The sequence below is a fragment of the Panthera uncia genome (assembly GCF_023721935.1).
Source record: "Panthera uncia isolate 11264 chromosome C1 unlocalized genomic scaffold, Puncia_PCG_1.0 HiC_scaffold_4, whole genome shotgun sequence".
Lineage (NCBI taxonomy): Eukaryota > Metazoa > Chordata > Mammalia > Carnivora > Felidae > Panthera > Panthera uncia.
The window spans coordinates 83,126,339-83,141,779 of record NW_026057585.1 but is presented as its reverse complement, the minus strand read 5'-3'; the positions used below and the strand labels follow the sequence as shown (position 1 = coordinate 83,141,779).

Below are 15,441 nucleotides of genomic sequence, written 5' to 3'. Positions count from 1 at the left end.
CTGCCGTCCCTGCACACAGTCCTAGCGTCGTCGTCAAGGATACCATTCTGCCGAGACAGGAAGGAAAACGGGGGCCAAGTCTGGATTCCAGGAGTTGGACCTCTGGTGTCATGATAGCAATTTCCTCCTTGTTTTCTTTTTCTTTCTTTCTTTCTTTTTTTTTTTTAACTCGCCAGAGGAACCAGTGGTTGTGTTGTAGAGTGCAAAGGAGGCACCCAAACACAGCCTGGCTAGATCTCAAGTCACTTCCCCAGGAGTGTTCACGGCCTTCCACCGTGAGTGTCATGGCGCCATGCAACTCGGAGGGATGCCACTGTCTTCACTCGACAGATCCCAGACTGGATAAGGTCACAATGGCTCCTTTGAGGCCCCGGCTGTACACCTGTGATGCCATATGAACTACAAGGGAGACAAAAGCAGGCAGAAGAAAGGGCCTTTTGAGATGGGGGAAAAAGAGGCCAGTACTCTGGGGACCGGCTCACTTATATTTGCCGTGTAAGGCAGGCACTGGCCAGCTCGGTGAAGATATCTTTCCCGCCTTCCGCATGTAATTAGCAACCATTTGCACATCTTCCACTCAGTCACCTCACACTGGTCAATATCATTTTGAGCAGGAAGAACAGGCAGGGAGAGACTGTCACGGGCCAGAGACTTTCTCATGTGCTCACTGCAGAGAGCTAAGAATGTGGCACTGGGTGAAGGTTACCCACATCTTATGTGGCTCTCTCCAGTCTGTCTGCAATCCCCATGTGATCTGCTGAAATGCTGTGCTGGGTACATTGCTCAGAGATTTGATTAATAATTAATAAGACACACTGGGGATTGTGGAAGAATGAAGTTCTTTGGCTCGCCCCGCAGCAGGGGTGGTTGGCGGCCTCCATTGGTGGGTTCTATGAAGGAGTCCTGGGCTCTCAGGGAAAGCTCCTTTTCCTGAGCCTAGTTCGCACACTTCGTCGGTGTGCTAGGCACGCCCGCTTGCTCCCTGTGCCTCTTCTGGCTTCCCTGCCTCAAAGTCATCTTGCCCTCCCACCATTCAGGACCACTTGTACTTCAGGACAGTCATTCTGAATAGAAAGGCATTAGAGACTTGGGGGGGGGGGGAACTTCTGGAAGTTTCTACCCAGAGTTGGCAAAGAAACCCTCTCACTACTTTCTCAGTCCCCTACTTTCTCTCAACTAAGATTACCAGTAAGCTGGTAAGCCCTAGAATGTTCTACAGCTGCTGACATCAGGAAACTTGCTTGAAGGGAGCTAGAGTTTGTTGCTTAGCTTGCGGGGGCCTAACCTTATCGATCCAGAGAATAAGACTGGGCCACAGCAGGGGACCGGGTCCCTGTCTGCAGCTGCTTTGGTCTCTCTGACAGGAACAACAATGACCATGCAGCCCCTGCCTGGAGGGCTGCTGATTACGATACCAATCAAGAGCAAACAGGGCCTTGGTGAGATTTTGTACCTAGGACCCCCGATTTCCAGCCACAGCACTGCTCCCTGGAGTCTGCTAGAACAACCACTGGGGAGCAGGCAGTCCAACGTCCACCGGTTTCACAGAGTTGTCCGAGCTGGACAAAGAGGATTTGGTCTCATAACCATTTCCGAGGCTATAGTATTAGCCTCGGAAGGATGTTAAGGCGTCACCTTGTCTTAGAAGAAAAAAGTGTTGTTTGGGGAGAACAGGGTAAAGAGGTGTATATGTTCCGAGGTATACAGAAAACGGAGCTGTGAAGGTTTGTCACTGGCATAGAAGGTGTGGGGGGAGGAAGAGACTGCATGCATGCCTGTCTTTACCACGGTTGCCCTTGGTCAACCCCTTTATTTTATCAAAGAATAACTGAAAAAAAAAGAAAAAAAAAAGGAGACTGGAATGATTTCCTCACCCTAACCATGAGTGGCAGAGTGGGGACTAGAACCCAGGCCAGTGCCCTTGTGGGTGGGTCCCCAACAACACATCCTGAGCCACAGATAAACCTCATGGCATCTTTGCTTTCCCTTCTCTAAAATGCTGATCCTTCCCACCCCATCCAGAGTGGGAGAGGCCTGGAACCACCCCAGAGAGCTGCAGCCGCCGCTGGGAGGGCCAGACAACCGTAATAACTTGGGGTTGCGCTGGTGGGGGGCGGGTAGCTTTCCTCCCACACTCTGGACACAGGGGGATCTCCTACCTGCTGTGCAGTACCTCAGAGCTCTGCCCGCCAGGTTCCACCCTCAGGGTTTTGGCCCTCAACTCCAGCCTAGGGTGAAGTCCAGAAGGAAGGCAACGTACAAACGCTTTAGGATGTGGAATCCAGCTTGCGTTTGAGTCCTGTGATCTCAAGCTAGTCCCCTCTGAGCCTGGGGCAGCAGACACCTCCCTCGAGGACCACATACTGAGTGCACGGCAGGTGCTCCATAAATATTCGTCAGTCAGACACAACAGGTTTTCTCTTCCCTCTGGGCTTTTACACATGCAGGGTCCTCTGTTTGGAACATTTCTACACTTTTCCTCATATACTGCCCACCCGATCTTCTGGGGGCACTCAACCTAGACTCCGTGTCCTCAGAGAAAGCATTCTCTGACTATTCTGAGGGGGCCAGGTACCTCTCTTCTGGGTGTCCACAGCAGTCTACACATAACCTGATATGGCATTGCTGCACTGGCCTATGGTCACCCATCTCCTGGACTAGAGTGTGACTCCCTTAAGGGCAAAGACCACAGATTATTCGTCTTTGCATCCCCAGTCCTGCCGCACAGGTAGCAGGCCCTCAGAGAATAACTCCTGCCTAACTTACTACATCAATGAGTTCGATTCCCTCCTCCTTCATTCATGACCACAGTAAAAGTCTCCAGGAGACAGACAAATAAAATCCCGGTTCTCAATAGAATGCCAAACCAAAGTGCGAATCTTTTTTCAAAGTAGTGTAATTCTGGTTTAAAAACCAAGTCACCTGCATAGACATTTGGTTGCACACACCGACATCAATTGTAAAAAGAAATCCGAGGGTAAACAGTGTCCTACCATGAGAACTCACCACCCATACAGACTGGGTCGTCACCACCTGCTTCCCTGAATCCCATATGGCTAACACTGAATGGGTTTGTCCAGGTTTCACAGCTACATTTGATTTTGTGCTAGCAACAGGCAGGGGAGAAAGCTGCGCCAACCAGGATGCTATTTTTATGAACACTTCAGGATCTTCAAAAGGAGGGCAGACAGAGAATAACGTTCCTACCATCTTCCCTAGGTTGGGGCTGCCCTTCCTATGAAGGGTGGAGACTTGGGGTCACCCGAGTAACTTCATCTTCTCTTCTGACCTATCTTTTCCCCAGTTCTATATCTCATTCTCAAAAAACGTTGGAGATGACTGTCATTGTTTTTTCAGGTCCTATATCAAGGACTCTTATTAAAGAAGGGACATCCTAGTTGTGTGGTCTCGGGCATGTGACTTTTATGCTTCTTGAGCTCAGTTCCCTTATCTGTAAAATGGGGATAATAATGACCAAACTGGATTTTTGTGACTTTTTATTTCCATAATATATGTGGAGAACTTAGCCCAATACCTGCCACATAGTAGGTACACAGTAAATGAAAGATGTTTTTAACATAAGACCCAGAGAATGGCAAAGCTCTGAAAGGGGACTTTCAGGACCAAAAGGAAAGAGGACATTGGAGGTTCCGGGAACTATCGATGGAGAATCCAGAACTCTGCACAAGGGGCGATGGCCGTGGGGGACCTCTGAAATTTCTAGAGTCTGTAATTCTCCCAAGTTTGTCATTTTCTCCTGCGGTCTTACATCATTTGATCCTCCCAATGAAAAAGGCCCAAGTGCTTATTTAGGGGAGGCCATTCTGGGGGAGAGGAAAAAAACCTCTAGGAGACAGAGGAACAAGGTTTAGTAGAGAGACCAGATGGAATGTCTGGGGGCCAGCAGGAATGAAAAGGGCATTTAGATTCAGAGATCCCTGCAGGTCTCATTCTGAGGAATTCTGCAACCCCTCCGACCCACGAAGCCTGTTCTTCATTCCCTCCCTGTTGCTCCCAGAGCTCTGGCTCCCGGTGCAAGCATATCAAGCATCACAAACTACGCCAGTTTGGGGAACACTCTGCCTGGACTCTGGGTGGTTCCATGACCCTGCCTGGTGTAACCTGACCCACACACCCAGTCAGCGGAATATTTAAAGGACACCTGATTCTTTCTGTGACAGGGTGGTTACCTTAAACCTCCAAAGACATGACTACAAAGAAGAGAATCCCAGCCTCTGGCCTCAGTCCATACACGAACAAGTCAAGTTGCCCGAATCTGGGTCAGAAGGGAAAGCCACTTTTCTGGGGCAGATGGGGAATTACTGCCCAAGAGTCTGTATCCACAAGGGCAATGGTTCTCAACCCTGGCCGGGGTATCAGGATCACTTGGGGAGCTTTAAAAAACCCAGATGTTCAGTGCTATCCTAGACCCACTAAATACCTCAGGGTAGGCTCCTGGGAATATGGACTCAAAGTGCCACAGGGGAGCGAGGTGTGCAGCCAAGGCCGAGTAACGCTTCATCAAACTATCTTGTTTTGAACTTCTGGGAAGTTATTAGGGTTCCACACAAGGAGACAAGAGAGCTCTTTCTTCCCTAAGTGGCAGCTGCCACCAGACCAGTCTGTTCCAGTTCGCTGGCTCTCTAAGAGGAGGGACTCAATCAGGAGGCAACCGCACCCAGCTGCCTAACTTTCCCAGGCCTTTCCAAAGGGTCCCATCCTCATCACCACAGAACTCTACAAAAATACACTTCTTGGGGTGCCTGGGTGGCTCAGTTGGTTAAGCGTCTGACTTCAGCTCAGCTCATGATCTCACGGTTTGTGGGTTTGAGCCCCACGTCAGGCTCTCTGCTGTCAGCATAGAGCCTGCTTCGGATACTCTGGCCCCTCCCTTGCTCTCTCTCGCGTGTACTTTCTCTTAGAAATAAACACTGAAATACAATGACAAAAAATTACATTTCTTACAGAAATTAGATTCATAATTAACTAACGTTTTTGGAGCCCTTGTTTTGTGGCAGTTCGCGTACCAGACAACAGAAATTACAAGCCTGTGCGAGAGGCACATCACTCCCATTTGGGGTGCATTCCTGGAAAACTAATGTTCATCAGAGCTTTACCAACTCATTACAGCACAGTCCCCAGGGACAAGTCTTCCTGACACGGTGATCATTACTTGTGATCAAGATACAAGTTGAGGTTTACTGACTGACGTGTCTCCTCAATATTCTAATGGTGGATGTGGCTAGGCTGAGTGCATGACCTTGAATTTAACTGAGGCTTATCTCCTCCAGTTGTCAAAACATCTGGCTTGGATTTTTTTTTTTTTTTTGAGTAAAAATTTGGAATGCTTCATGAATTTGCATATGTCACCCTTGAGCAGGGACCATGCTCATCTTCTGTGTGTCGTTCTGTTGGTAGCATACGTGCTGACGTGAGCACTCTAGCTTGTATTTTAACCATAATAATAATAATTCCATGTTTGCCTACTCTTTGGAAAACAATCAAACCATGTGCTGGGACTCAGAGAGCTGTAAACAAGGGGGCTTAGGAAAGTGTGCGGGCGCTTTTTGGTGGGCAGCCTTAGCTTGACCTCAGCTATGTAGCTTTCCCTGTATTCTCTCCACTTTTCAAGAGGATGAAACTGAGACTCACAGAACTTCAGTAACCTGCCCAAACACACAGGATGGGGTAAGGACTGGACTCCAGGTCTGATTCCCAGACCAGTGCTTTTCTCTTAGCTCCCCTACAGTGACCCCACCAGCCCTTTTGGATGGTATAGTCACTTATGGGCGTATTTACAGTGGTTGACAAGTCACATGCTGTTTTTATCAGCCACGTGCAAAAATCATGGATTAAGAGGCAACAAAATTTTAGGAGAACATAATCATAAAAGGAGCCAGGGCTCGGAGGGGCTGGGTGATTCGTCTAAGATCAAACAGCTAATAAGAGGTGGAGTCTATATTTGACCTTAGGGTCTATAAGGCTCCAAAACAGGAGCTCTTTTTAACTGGCTAAAGGCATATGCATAGTGCAACAGAGAGGAAATCACACGAGATAGGAGTCAGAAGCTGTGGGTTCCTGTCCCTGTTTCAATCCTTACTAGCTATTTCAGTTTGGACAAGTCCCCTGCCTTCTGTAAACTGAAAATGATGTCTCTCACCTACCTTTTGGGAAGTGGAAGATTAGAATGGACATAAAGGCAACTAAAAAATACTCTCCAAAAAAAAATAAGAGCCTAGGAACTCAGGTAAATCAGTCAGTAAGACATGGGTTTAAATTTCAACTCTGCCACTTACTGGCTGTGTGACCTTGGGCAAGTGATTTTTACCTCTCTTACACCTCAGTTTTCTCACTGGCAAATGGAACTAAATCAAGTACCTACCCCAAAAGTGATGACTAAATGAGAGCATCCGTGTGGACACATCCATTATGTGCTTGACACATAATACTCGATCAGTAAAAGTTATTGAGGGATAAAGAATATGTAATGGCCCATATATATATATATATATATATATATATATATATAAAGTAGTGGGCTAATAGCTATATAATAATGTGACATATTAGATATACAAAATAATGGAATACTATTTAGCCATAAAAAAGAATGAAATCTTGCCACATGACACAACGTGGACGGATGCTGGGGGCATTATGCTAAATGAAATAAGACAGAGAAAGACCATTACTGTATGATCTCACTTCCATGTGGAATCTAAACAAACGAACACCAACCTCACAGACACGGAGAACAGACTGGTGCTCAGGGGTGTGTGTGTGTGTGTGGTGTGTAGGAGCCAAATGGGTGAACGGAGAACAGACTGGTGCTCAGGGATGTGTGTGTGTGTGCGTGTATGTGTGGTGTGTAGGAGCCAAATGGGTGAACGGAGTCAAAAGGTACCAACTTCCTGTTATAAAATAAGTCATGGGGATGTGATGTATAGCTTGCCAACGCGGTTAGTAATACTGCATGTTTGACAGGTGCTAAGAGACTAGATCTTGAAAGTTCTCATCACAAGGAAAAAAAATTCTGTCTCTATGTAAGGTGACATGTTAACTGGTTTAATGGGCAATCGTTTCGTAATACATACAAATATCGAATCACTACGTTGTACACCTAAATCTAATCTTATACTGTCTGTCAATTGCACCTCAAAAAAAAAAAAAAAAAAAGCCACTATCGCCGTCATAATCAATGGTGCCTCTCTGGCCTTCAATTACCTGGACGCATCGACTTTCCGTGCTACCCATCGCGCCCCGGGCTTCGGTTTGGGTCCCGTTATTCCCTGCCTTCTTCCTCAGACCCGGTCCCTCATTTCTCAGTCCCCCCTCGCCACGGCGCGTCTTAACCCCCTCCAGGAGCCCCTGTCCCCTTGCCCCGTTTCGGCGCCGTCTCTTACTCGACGACCTTGGCTGGGTCCCCGTGGTGCCCATAGACCAGCGCCCGGACCCGGGAGGGCTCGGCAGATGCGGAGTAGGGGGCGGCGGCAGACCAGCGGCGGCCCCAAGCGACGAGCACCTCACGCCAAAGCCGTGATCTGGTTCGCGCCCCCAACAGCGCGCCGCAACCCCACATGGCCCCTCAGTCAACTCTGAGCCGAACAGCGCGCCTACGTCATCTGCCTGCGTCCGCGCGCCTGCGCCCCGCCCCGCCCCGCCGCGTGACCACGCCCCTTGCTCATATTTTAAAAAAGGCTGACCCCTTCCTCCGCTGCCCGCGCGGTGGCGCTCCGGGAAACTGCACGGGTTGCGTGGGGTGCGTGGTGGAGGTACGGAAGAGATTCGCGGAGACTCAGGGCCCGTCAAAGTTGTTCTCCCAACTAGCAGCATCTGATGCCAGCCTGAAGCTGTGTCCACAGTCTGCGATTTGGTATTTGATTTGAGGAAAGTCATTTACCCTTCCCTGACCTCAGTTTTTCCTTCTCCCCACCGTTTATTGTGTGCTCGCTGTGCCAGATCTTTTAAGGCATCATCCGATTTATTTTTGCTACCTTGTAACAGCATAGCGAAGCAATGTTTACTTTCCTACCACTGAATAGAGTAGACGTAAATTGGTGTGGAGGCAAGAGAATTGGGCTCGGAGCTAGAAGATTTAGGTTGAACTCCTAGTCCTGCCACCTTCTAGCTTGGCCACCTTGGGCTAGTGTCAAAAGCTCCCAGTCTCTTTTCTTGTGGGTACAGTGGGGGACAATATACCTCCTTCAAGATTGTAGTGAGGATTGGATGAAACAAGAGGATGACGTTGCGAACGGCAGAACACATTGTAAAATGCTAAGTGTGTTCAGATAGAAAGGAGGGATCACAAGGAGGAGGCCCTCTCTCAAAATGCTCACAGTGTAGAAGGGATTTAGTGGGACAATGGAAATGACTTGTAAGAAGATGTAGCCCAGTAAAGACACTAGATCATATTTGTAGTGGAGGTGAGACGTGAACATAACTAAAACCTAAGTTGGAATAGTAGGAAGGAGGGCACTGTTGGAGTCTGAAGGAGAAAGGTACTCTGGAAGGAGCCAGGGTGGGGATGAGGGCTCTTGCAAGAGGCAGTATTGGAGCCTGTCCCACTCAAAATCTTCAATGTGCACACAAATCACCCGAAGGTCCTATCTCAAGCCTACTGAATTAGAATTTTGGGGACAAGTCGAGGAATCTACAATTCCTCCAAGATTTCAAAGAATATTCTGATGTAGGTGGGCCAGGAAACTGGCTTAGACAAACACTGAGCCAGGGCTTTGAAGGATAAGGAAGAGCTCCTTTCTCTAGGTTTAATTGACCCAAAGCTTACCAGCTCAAAAGCCTTTTCTCCGAGGAAGAGAAGAGAGCAAAGTGCTGTGTTGAAAGCTGCAGGTGGTTGGATTCTGGCAAAACTGGCTTTGAGTTTTGGCTTTGCCATTTTCCAGCCATCTGATTTGGGACAAGTCACTTGGCCTCTCTGTGTATTCATTTCCTTATCCTTAAAGTGAAGGAAATAATAATGTCAGTTTCAAGGCTATTGTGAAGATCAAGTGAGATATTACTCACTTGAAGCATTTAGCACAATACTTGGCACATGAAAGCATTTGAAAAATGTTATTAGGTTATTGTGAAAATTAGCTGGGTAAAACACCCGGACTAGGATCTGGCTCATACTATGTACTTAAAAAAATGTTTAAATCTGTTTTTATTATTAGAGAAAATAGATGTCCCATGATGGGGGAAAGACTTGGTCCCACAGTTGTATGGAAGTGCTCATGTGCACGTACATGCACACACACACACACACACACACACACTACCCAGTTTTGCTTACCTTCTGTTTTCACTGAGACACAGAGGTCTACTTCTGTTGAAGACTCTCTAGGTGACAGTGAGCTGTTGACATTATCTTCTCTACCAAATTGGCTCCTGTGACTTCCCTGGGCAGCCTGGCTGGAAAGTCTGGAGAATCACAGCAGGTTTTCCTCTCGGAGGCTGGACTTAGTCCCCCTCTACAACCCATTAGCCCCCACTTTCAGTCCAGGACATCAATTTTAATTTGAACTTTGTAAACAGCCTTCTTCCTGACTGAAATCCTCCCCCCTCTCTTTCCCTTCCCTTTCCTTCTTTCTCAGGCCTCCAGAATGATTTTTTTAAATGATTTTATTTTTAAGTAATCTCTACACCCAATGTGGGGCTTGAACTTACAACCCTGAGATCAAGAGTTGCATGCTCTACTGACTGAGTTAGCCAGGCACCTCCAGAATTATTTATTTTTATTTTTTAATTAAAAAAATTTTTTAATACTTATTTATTTTTGACAGAGAGAGAGAGAGCGCGTGCACATGAGTAGGGGAGGGGCAGAGAGAGAGGGAGACACAGAATCTGAAACAGGCTCCAGGCTCTGAGCTGTCAGCACAGAGCCCGAGGCAGGGCTCGAACTCACGGACCGCGAGATCATGACCTGAGCTCAAGTCGGACGCTCAACCGACTGAGCCACCCAGGCGCCCCAGAATGATTTTTTTTTTTTAAACAGAAAGATCAGACTTTGTTTTTCCCTTGCTTAAAGTCCTTCTATGACTCCTCAATAGTTAGGTAGATCCAGAAGTCACAGTTCTTTGTAGAACACCACAAACTATGGATATGTTAAACCGAAAACTGTAAAAAACCAAAACAAAATGAAACTGTGATTCTACACTAACTCTCTCATTCTCTCGCACAACTGACATGTGCTAAAGTCTTTAGAAAAGTGTATGGAGGAAAAGCACCTTAAAACAAAGAAAATTCTATTCATTGTAATTAAGTTACCTTCTTGCAAATTGGAAAAAGATGACTATAGTTTTAATTCAGTGGCAGAACCCCTCAGCTTGGCTTGAGGAACACTTGGGTTTCCCCAGGGGCATAGTTGGAGAACCACTGATTGAGGGGTTCAAGTCCAGTTTTCATGGCCCCGTATTCAATACACTTTGCACTCTGAGTCCAACACTGTTTTTATCTCTTGCTATAAGACCGTGCATAGCCAATGATCCAAGAGCACCCGATACCCACCGTTCCTAGCCATCCCATGTCTTGTGCCTTTATTCAGGTTGCTTCTTCTGCCTGAAATGCTCTTCCTGGCCTTGCCGACCTGGGAAACTACAGGGTCAGATATCATTTCTTGGATGTTGTTTTCCAACTCCCTAAGCTGCGTCAACCTCTGCTACCTTTGTGTTTTCTCTGAACTGGTGTTATGGCCTTTAGGACACAGTTGCTTATTTATTTACATGTCCACTTACCCCTCTGGCCAACAGGGGGTCATGACTGGTGCATCTCCATGACACCAGCACCCAATATGGGGCCTGGCCCAATGTAGGTGTCATAAATATTCCATGAGTTGAAAGTCATTGAATTTCTTCACCGCCTGGCCCTGTCTGCGGTGCTGTCTCCTTTTCCCCTAGATTTGGGCAGGTCACTCCAGGCCACTTGTGGGTTTTAGAAGTCTGTGATCTTTTTCGAGTGAAGCAGAATGTTCTCTTTTTATCTGTCCACCTGTTGCTTGTGCTCTCCTCCTCCCTCCACGATAGTCTCTGCTCTACATTCTTCTCCTGCACAAAGAGCAGATGGATGTGGAATTGGTTAAGTCTAGGCTTGAGTCCCGGGCCCACTATTTCCTGGCTTGGTGATTTTGGACAAATGCCTTATACTTTTTGAACCTCAGTGTCCACATACAAAAAAAAAAAAAAAAATGGAATCAATGGCAAACTCCTGTCATGAGGCTCTCACAGGAGTCCTCTGAAAATAGCATCATCCTTGGTTGTTTCTTCTACTCACTGGATTTCTCTCCTTGAGTTTCTTGCTCTGGCTGGACCTTCCTGCCTCTCCCCTCTCCAGGATCTCTCTGTTTCTTCTCCATTGCCTTTTTCTTGCTTCTGTCTTTCTCCCTGTGATTCTCTCTCTGCTTAATTCTCTCACCTTTCTCCTTCGCCCCTTCCCTAGCTCAGCATGGAGCTCATCAGGGCTCACAAGAGAGAGGGCTAAGAGCGCACAAGCCCTGTGCCCTGCCTCCTCCAGGCAACCTCCTTTGTTCCACGCTCATTGAGGAGCCAGCCTGCAGTGGAGGCAGGGCACAGGTAGGGCCTAGATAGACTTTGGACTCCTAGGCTCTGGCCTGGGTCACTGCCCACTAGTTAGATCCATCTGCCTATGGGTTCCTCTGTCTCCACTTGGCTCATTGGAAGACTTAAAAAAAAAAAAAAAGCAAGCAAGCTCAGGACCTTTTATTCTTCTATTTAATGCTCCAGTAGCTTCTTACTGCTCTTAGGGTTTAATCCAAAGCCCCATAGTTTCTTGCATGATCTGCAGATCCTGCTGGCCTCTCTAGTTGCATCTGGCTCCCCTTCCCTCCCCACTCCATTCCAGCCACCCTGGCCTGGCTGTTCCTCAAACGCACCAGCTCCTGCAGGCTGTCCCCTCTGGCTGTGCTATTCCTCCCCTACTGACTTGCTGGCTTCTTCCCTTACTTCAGGTCCCCGCTCAAATATCACTACATTGTTTCCCCAGGGAATCCCTCTCGGATCCCCTTAACTCAAGTAGGATCCCCCCTAATTATTTATCACAACATCCCTCCCACTTTCTTTAGAGTGCACATCTCAGATTGTAATTACGTATTTATTTGCATGTTTGCTGTTGGTCTTTTCCCTGAGAGTGTAAGTTTCATGAGGGCAAAGACCATGTCTGTACTCATTCGTTTATCCATTCAGTATTTTTTGAGCGTCAGTATGTTTTGAACAGCAACTACATGTCAGACACCCCGCCCCCCCCCCCCCCACTGTTTTTCCCTCCACTTCTCTGGCATATCTCTGTCTCATACCAAGAGTAATAGTTTATCACTGTCTCATGTACCAGAGCATTTGCTTGTTTGGCTGTTTATTTTTCTTGTTTTCCTACTGGAATGCAAGCTCTATGAGGGTAGGAATTTTTGTCTGTTTTATATTTCCACCTTGGCTTATAGGAATTGTTGAACAAACAAATCACTACGTGGTGTTTGTTAATTTGCTCCAGATGTGAGGCAGATCTCAGCCTCCATTCAAGTTAAACCAGATGGCCTTGATTCAGTTCCCGGTGCCACTACATAATAATGCACAACCTTGGAAAAGTCACCTCTCTGTAACTCAATTTCCTCAACTATATAATGGGAATAATAAATAACAGTGGGGAGAATTAAGTGACTCTCTGTGGGTAAGGCATATAGAAGGTGTATGGTCTTACATAATAATGGACAACTAGTTTGTGGTCATTGTACAGGGCCTGTACTGGGTAGAGGCCCAAATATACTTAACCTTTGTAGCCAGAGGTAGACTGGGACCAAGGAGAATTAGTGAGAAGGTGGACTTCGTGTCATGAAAAGTAAAAACTTTCTAAAAGCCAGCATTGTAAGGAGAAATAGATGAATTCCCTTCCATAATTAGAGATTTCAACACCCCTCCATCAGAAATGGACAGAACCAGCAGGCAGAAAATCAGTGAGGACATAGTTGAGCTCAACACCATCAATCAAGTGGATATAATGGACATCCATAGACTATGCCATCCAAGAACAGCAGAATACACATTCCTCTCAATCTCACATGGGATATTCACCAAAATAGACCACATTCTGGGCCATGAAACACATCTTAACTTTAAAAGACTAGGATTCATACAATGTCCGCCCTCAGAGTGTGGTGGAATTAAACTAGAAATCGATCACAGAAAGGTAGCTTGAAAAATCCAAACAACTTGGAGATTAAATAACACATGGATCAAAGAAACAACAACAACAACACATTTTAGACTTGATGAAATTGAAAACACAACTTCTAAAAATTTATGGGATGCAGCAAAAGCAGTGCTTAGAGGGAAATTTATAGCACTGAATGCATCTATAGAAAGGAAGAAGGATCTAAAATCATTCACCTAAACTTCCACCTTAGGAAATAGGAAAAAAAAAAAAAAAAAGCAAATTAAATCCAAAAGAAGCAGAAGAAAAAAAAAATTAGAGCAGAAATCAGTTGCCTTGAAAACAGGAGATCAAAAGAGAAGTTGGTTCTTTGAAAAGATCAATAAATCAATAAACCTCTAATCAGGCTAAGAAGAGAGAGGACATAAATTACTAATAGAAATGAAAGAGGGGACATCACTACAGATCCCATGGATATTAAAAAGATAATAAAGGAATGTTATGAACAGCTTTAAAAGCCAACATTTCCAAAGACCCAACCACCTGTTTTTGGTCGGTGACGTGCACCCTGTCCTTGGAGGTATGCGTGAATGTGCATTTGGAAGGGTGTAGGTAAGGAGGGGATTCAAGCATCAGAGGGGACAGAGAAGCAGGGTGTCTTTAGGTCTCTGTCCCGGAGAGAGCTGTGCCAGAGATAAGTGTGGGCAGCGAGCGTGCCGGCTTGAGAATGTCGGTGCTGTGGGTGTAGAGGCGGGGTGGTCCTCCACGTTCCGGACCTCCTAAAGGGGGCGCCGGCGTGGGGGAGGGGTGCGTCCAGACCGCGGGAGACCTGACCGGCTGCGCGCGCGGCTGCCAGCAGGGGGCGCCGCGAGACCGCGGAACCGCGGCGGGGCCTGACGTCAGCGCCCCGCTTGTTTGGGCTCCCGCTCTGGACTCGGCGCCAGTCCCGCTCCGCGCCGCGCCGCTTCGCTCCGGCTCCGGCTCGCCTCGGGCTGGGCTCGGCTCGGGCTCCGGCGGCGGCAACCCCGTGCCGGGCCCCGGGGCAAGCGGCGGGGCACCATGGCCCGCGCCCAGGCTCTCGTCCTGGCGCTCACCTTCCAGCTCTGCGCGCCCGAGACCGAGACTCCGGCAGGTAAGCGCTCGTCCGTCCGACCAAGCTTGCCCCGCGGAGCCCCCGGGGCCCGTGGCGTAGCTCTCAAGAAAGTGTAAGTGTTGGGTGACCGAACGTTCCCGAGCCTGCTCCTTGTGTGTGTCTGAGTGTTGGATGTGCGATCGGCTGCTCAGGGTCTTGTGTGTCTGCGAATGTTGTGTGTCCGTGAGTTATGTGTGCACGAAAAGGTGCTGTGTGTGTTGTGCGTCTACGAGTGTGTTCGGGTGAATGTTGTGTGCATCGAGGCATTGGGTGTGCGCTGAGTGTCTTGTGTGCCGGCCAGTGTGTAGTGTTTGTGCGGCCAAGTAGGTTGTGTGTGTGTGTGTCTGAGTTTGGTTGTGTGGCCGGAGTTGTATCTGCGAATGTGTTGCATTTGTTTGCATTTCGTGTGCCTTGGCAGAGAGTGCTGCCTCTCGTATGTCCACGAATGTGTTGTGTGTGTTATGCGTGTGACCGGGGGGTGCTCTGTAGATCCTGCCCGCGTGTGGATCAGGGAACGCGTGTGTGGTGTGTGTGCTTGTGAGGTCCGTGTACGTGTGTGAAGGCGTGGGAACGGGTCCGGAACGTGTGTGTCCGTGCGCTGTGTGCGCGATGTGTACGTATGGGAGTGTCTGGGGTTGGTGGTGTGCGCCACCGGGGGTTGCGTGGGTCCGAGTGAATGCCAAGTGTGCCGGGAATGCGCGTGTAGGAGCGGGTCTGGAGCGGATGTGAGTGTGTGTGTCCGTGCGTGCTGGCTGCGTGTCCAGGAATGTTGCGAGTGTGGTGCGCGCCTGGGCGGTGGCCGAGTGTGTGCCCGGGGCCCGGGGCCGCTCGAGGGGGCGGTGTCAGGATGTGTGTGTGTGTGTGTGTGTGTGTGTGTGTGCGTGCGCGCGCGCGCGTGTGTGGCGTGCGGGCCCCGAACAAGTTGTCGCGGCTGCGCCCCTCCGCCCCGGGGTCGGGCCGGGCCTGAGGCTCGCGAGGGAGGAAGGGGGCCCCGCGGCCGCAGACTCCGACATGTCGGGCTGTTTGTTGTTTCGCAAGTTCTGCGCGGCGCTGGCGGCCGGGCTGCTCCGAGGCGGCTCCGGGGCCGCGGGGCGCCCCGGCCGGTGGCGCTGAAGGACCGGGCGCTGGAGGCCGTCGCCCGGGGCCGCGGGGCGCGC

At 48.6% G+C, this 15,441-nt stretch overlaps 2 protein-coding genes and 1 non-coding gene across 3 annotated transcripts in view; 1 reads left to right on the top strand and 2 right to left on the bottom strand.

The window, feature by feature from the left end:
* Positions 1-7,622, bottom strand: part of MECR (mitochondrial trans-2-enoyl-CoA reductase) — a 36,895-nt gene extending 29,273 nt beyond the window's left edge. The window contains exon 1 of the mRNA XM_049617647.1: positions 7,404-7,622. Coding sequence (XP_049473604.1) covers positions 7,404-7,579 — 176 coding nt within the window. The 5' untranslated portion in view covers positions 7,580-7,622. The remainder of the gene's footprint in view (positions 1-7,403) is intronic.
* LOC125913793 (U6 spliceosomal RNA) lies at positions 5,334-5,439 on the bottom strand. Its single transcript, XR_007455092.1, has one exon. It is a non-coding gene; the product is annotated as a U6 spliceosomal RNA (small nuclear RNA).
* Positions 7,623-14,083: 6,461 nt separating the features above from the next.
* Positions 14,084-15,441, top strand: part of PTPRU (protein tyrosine phosphatase receptor type U) — an 89,463-nt gene continuing 88,105 nt past the window's right edge. The window contains exon 1 of the mRNA XM_049617642.1: positions 14,084-14,284. Coding sequence (XP_049473599.1) covers positions 14,212-14,284 — 73 coding nt within the window. The 5' untranslated portion in view covers positions 14,084-14,211. The remainder of the gene's footprint in view (positions 14,285-15,441) is intronic.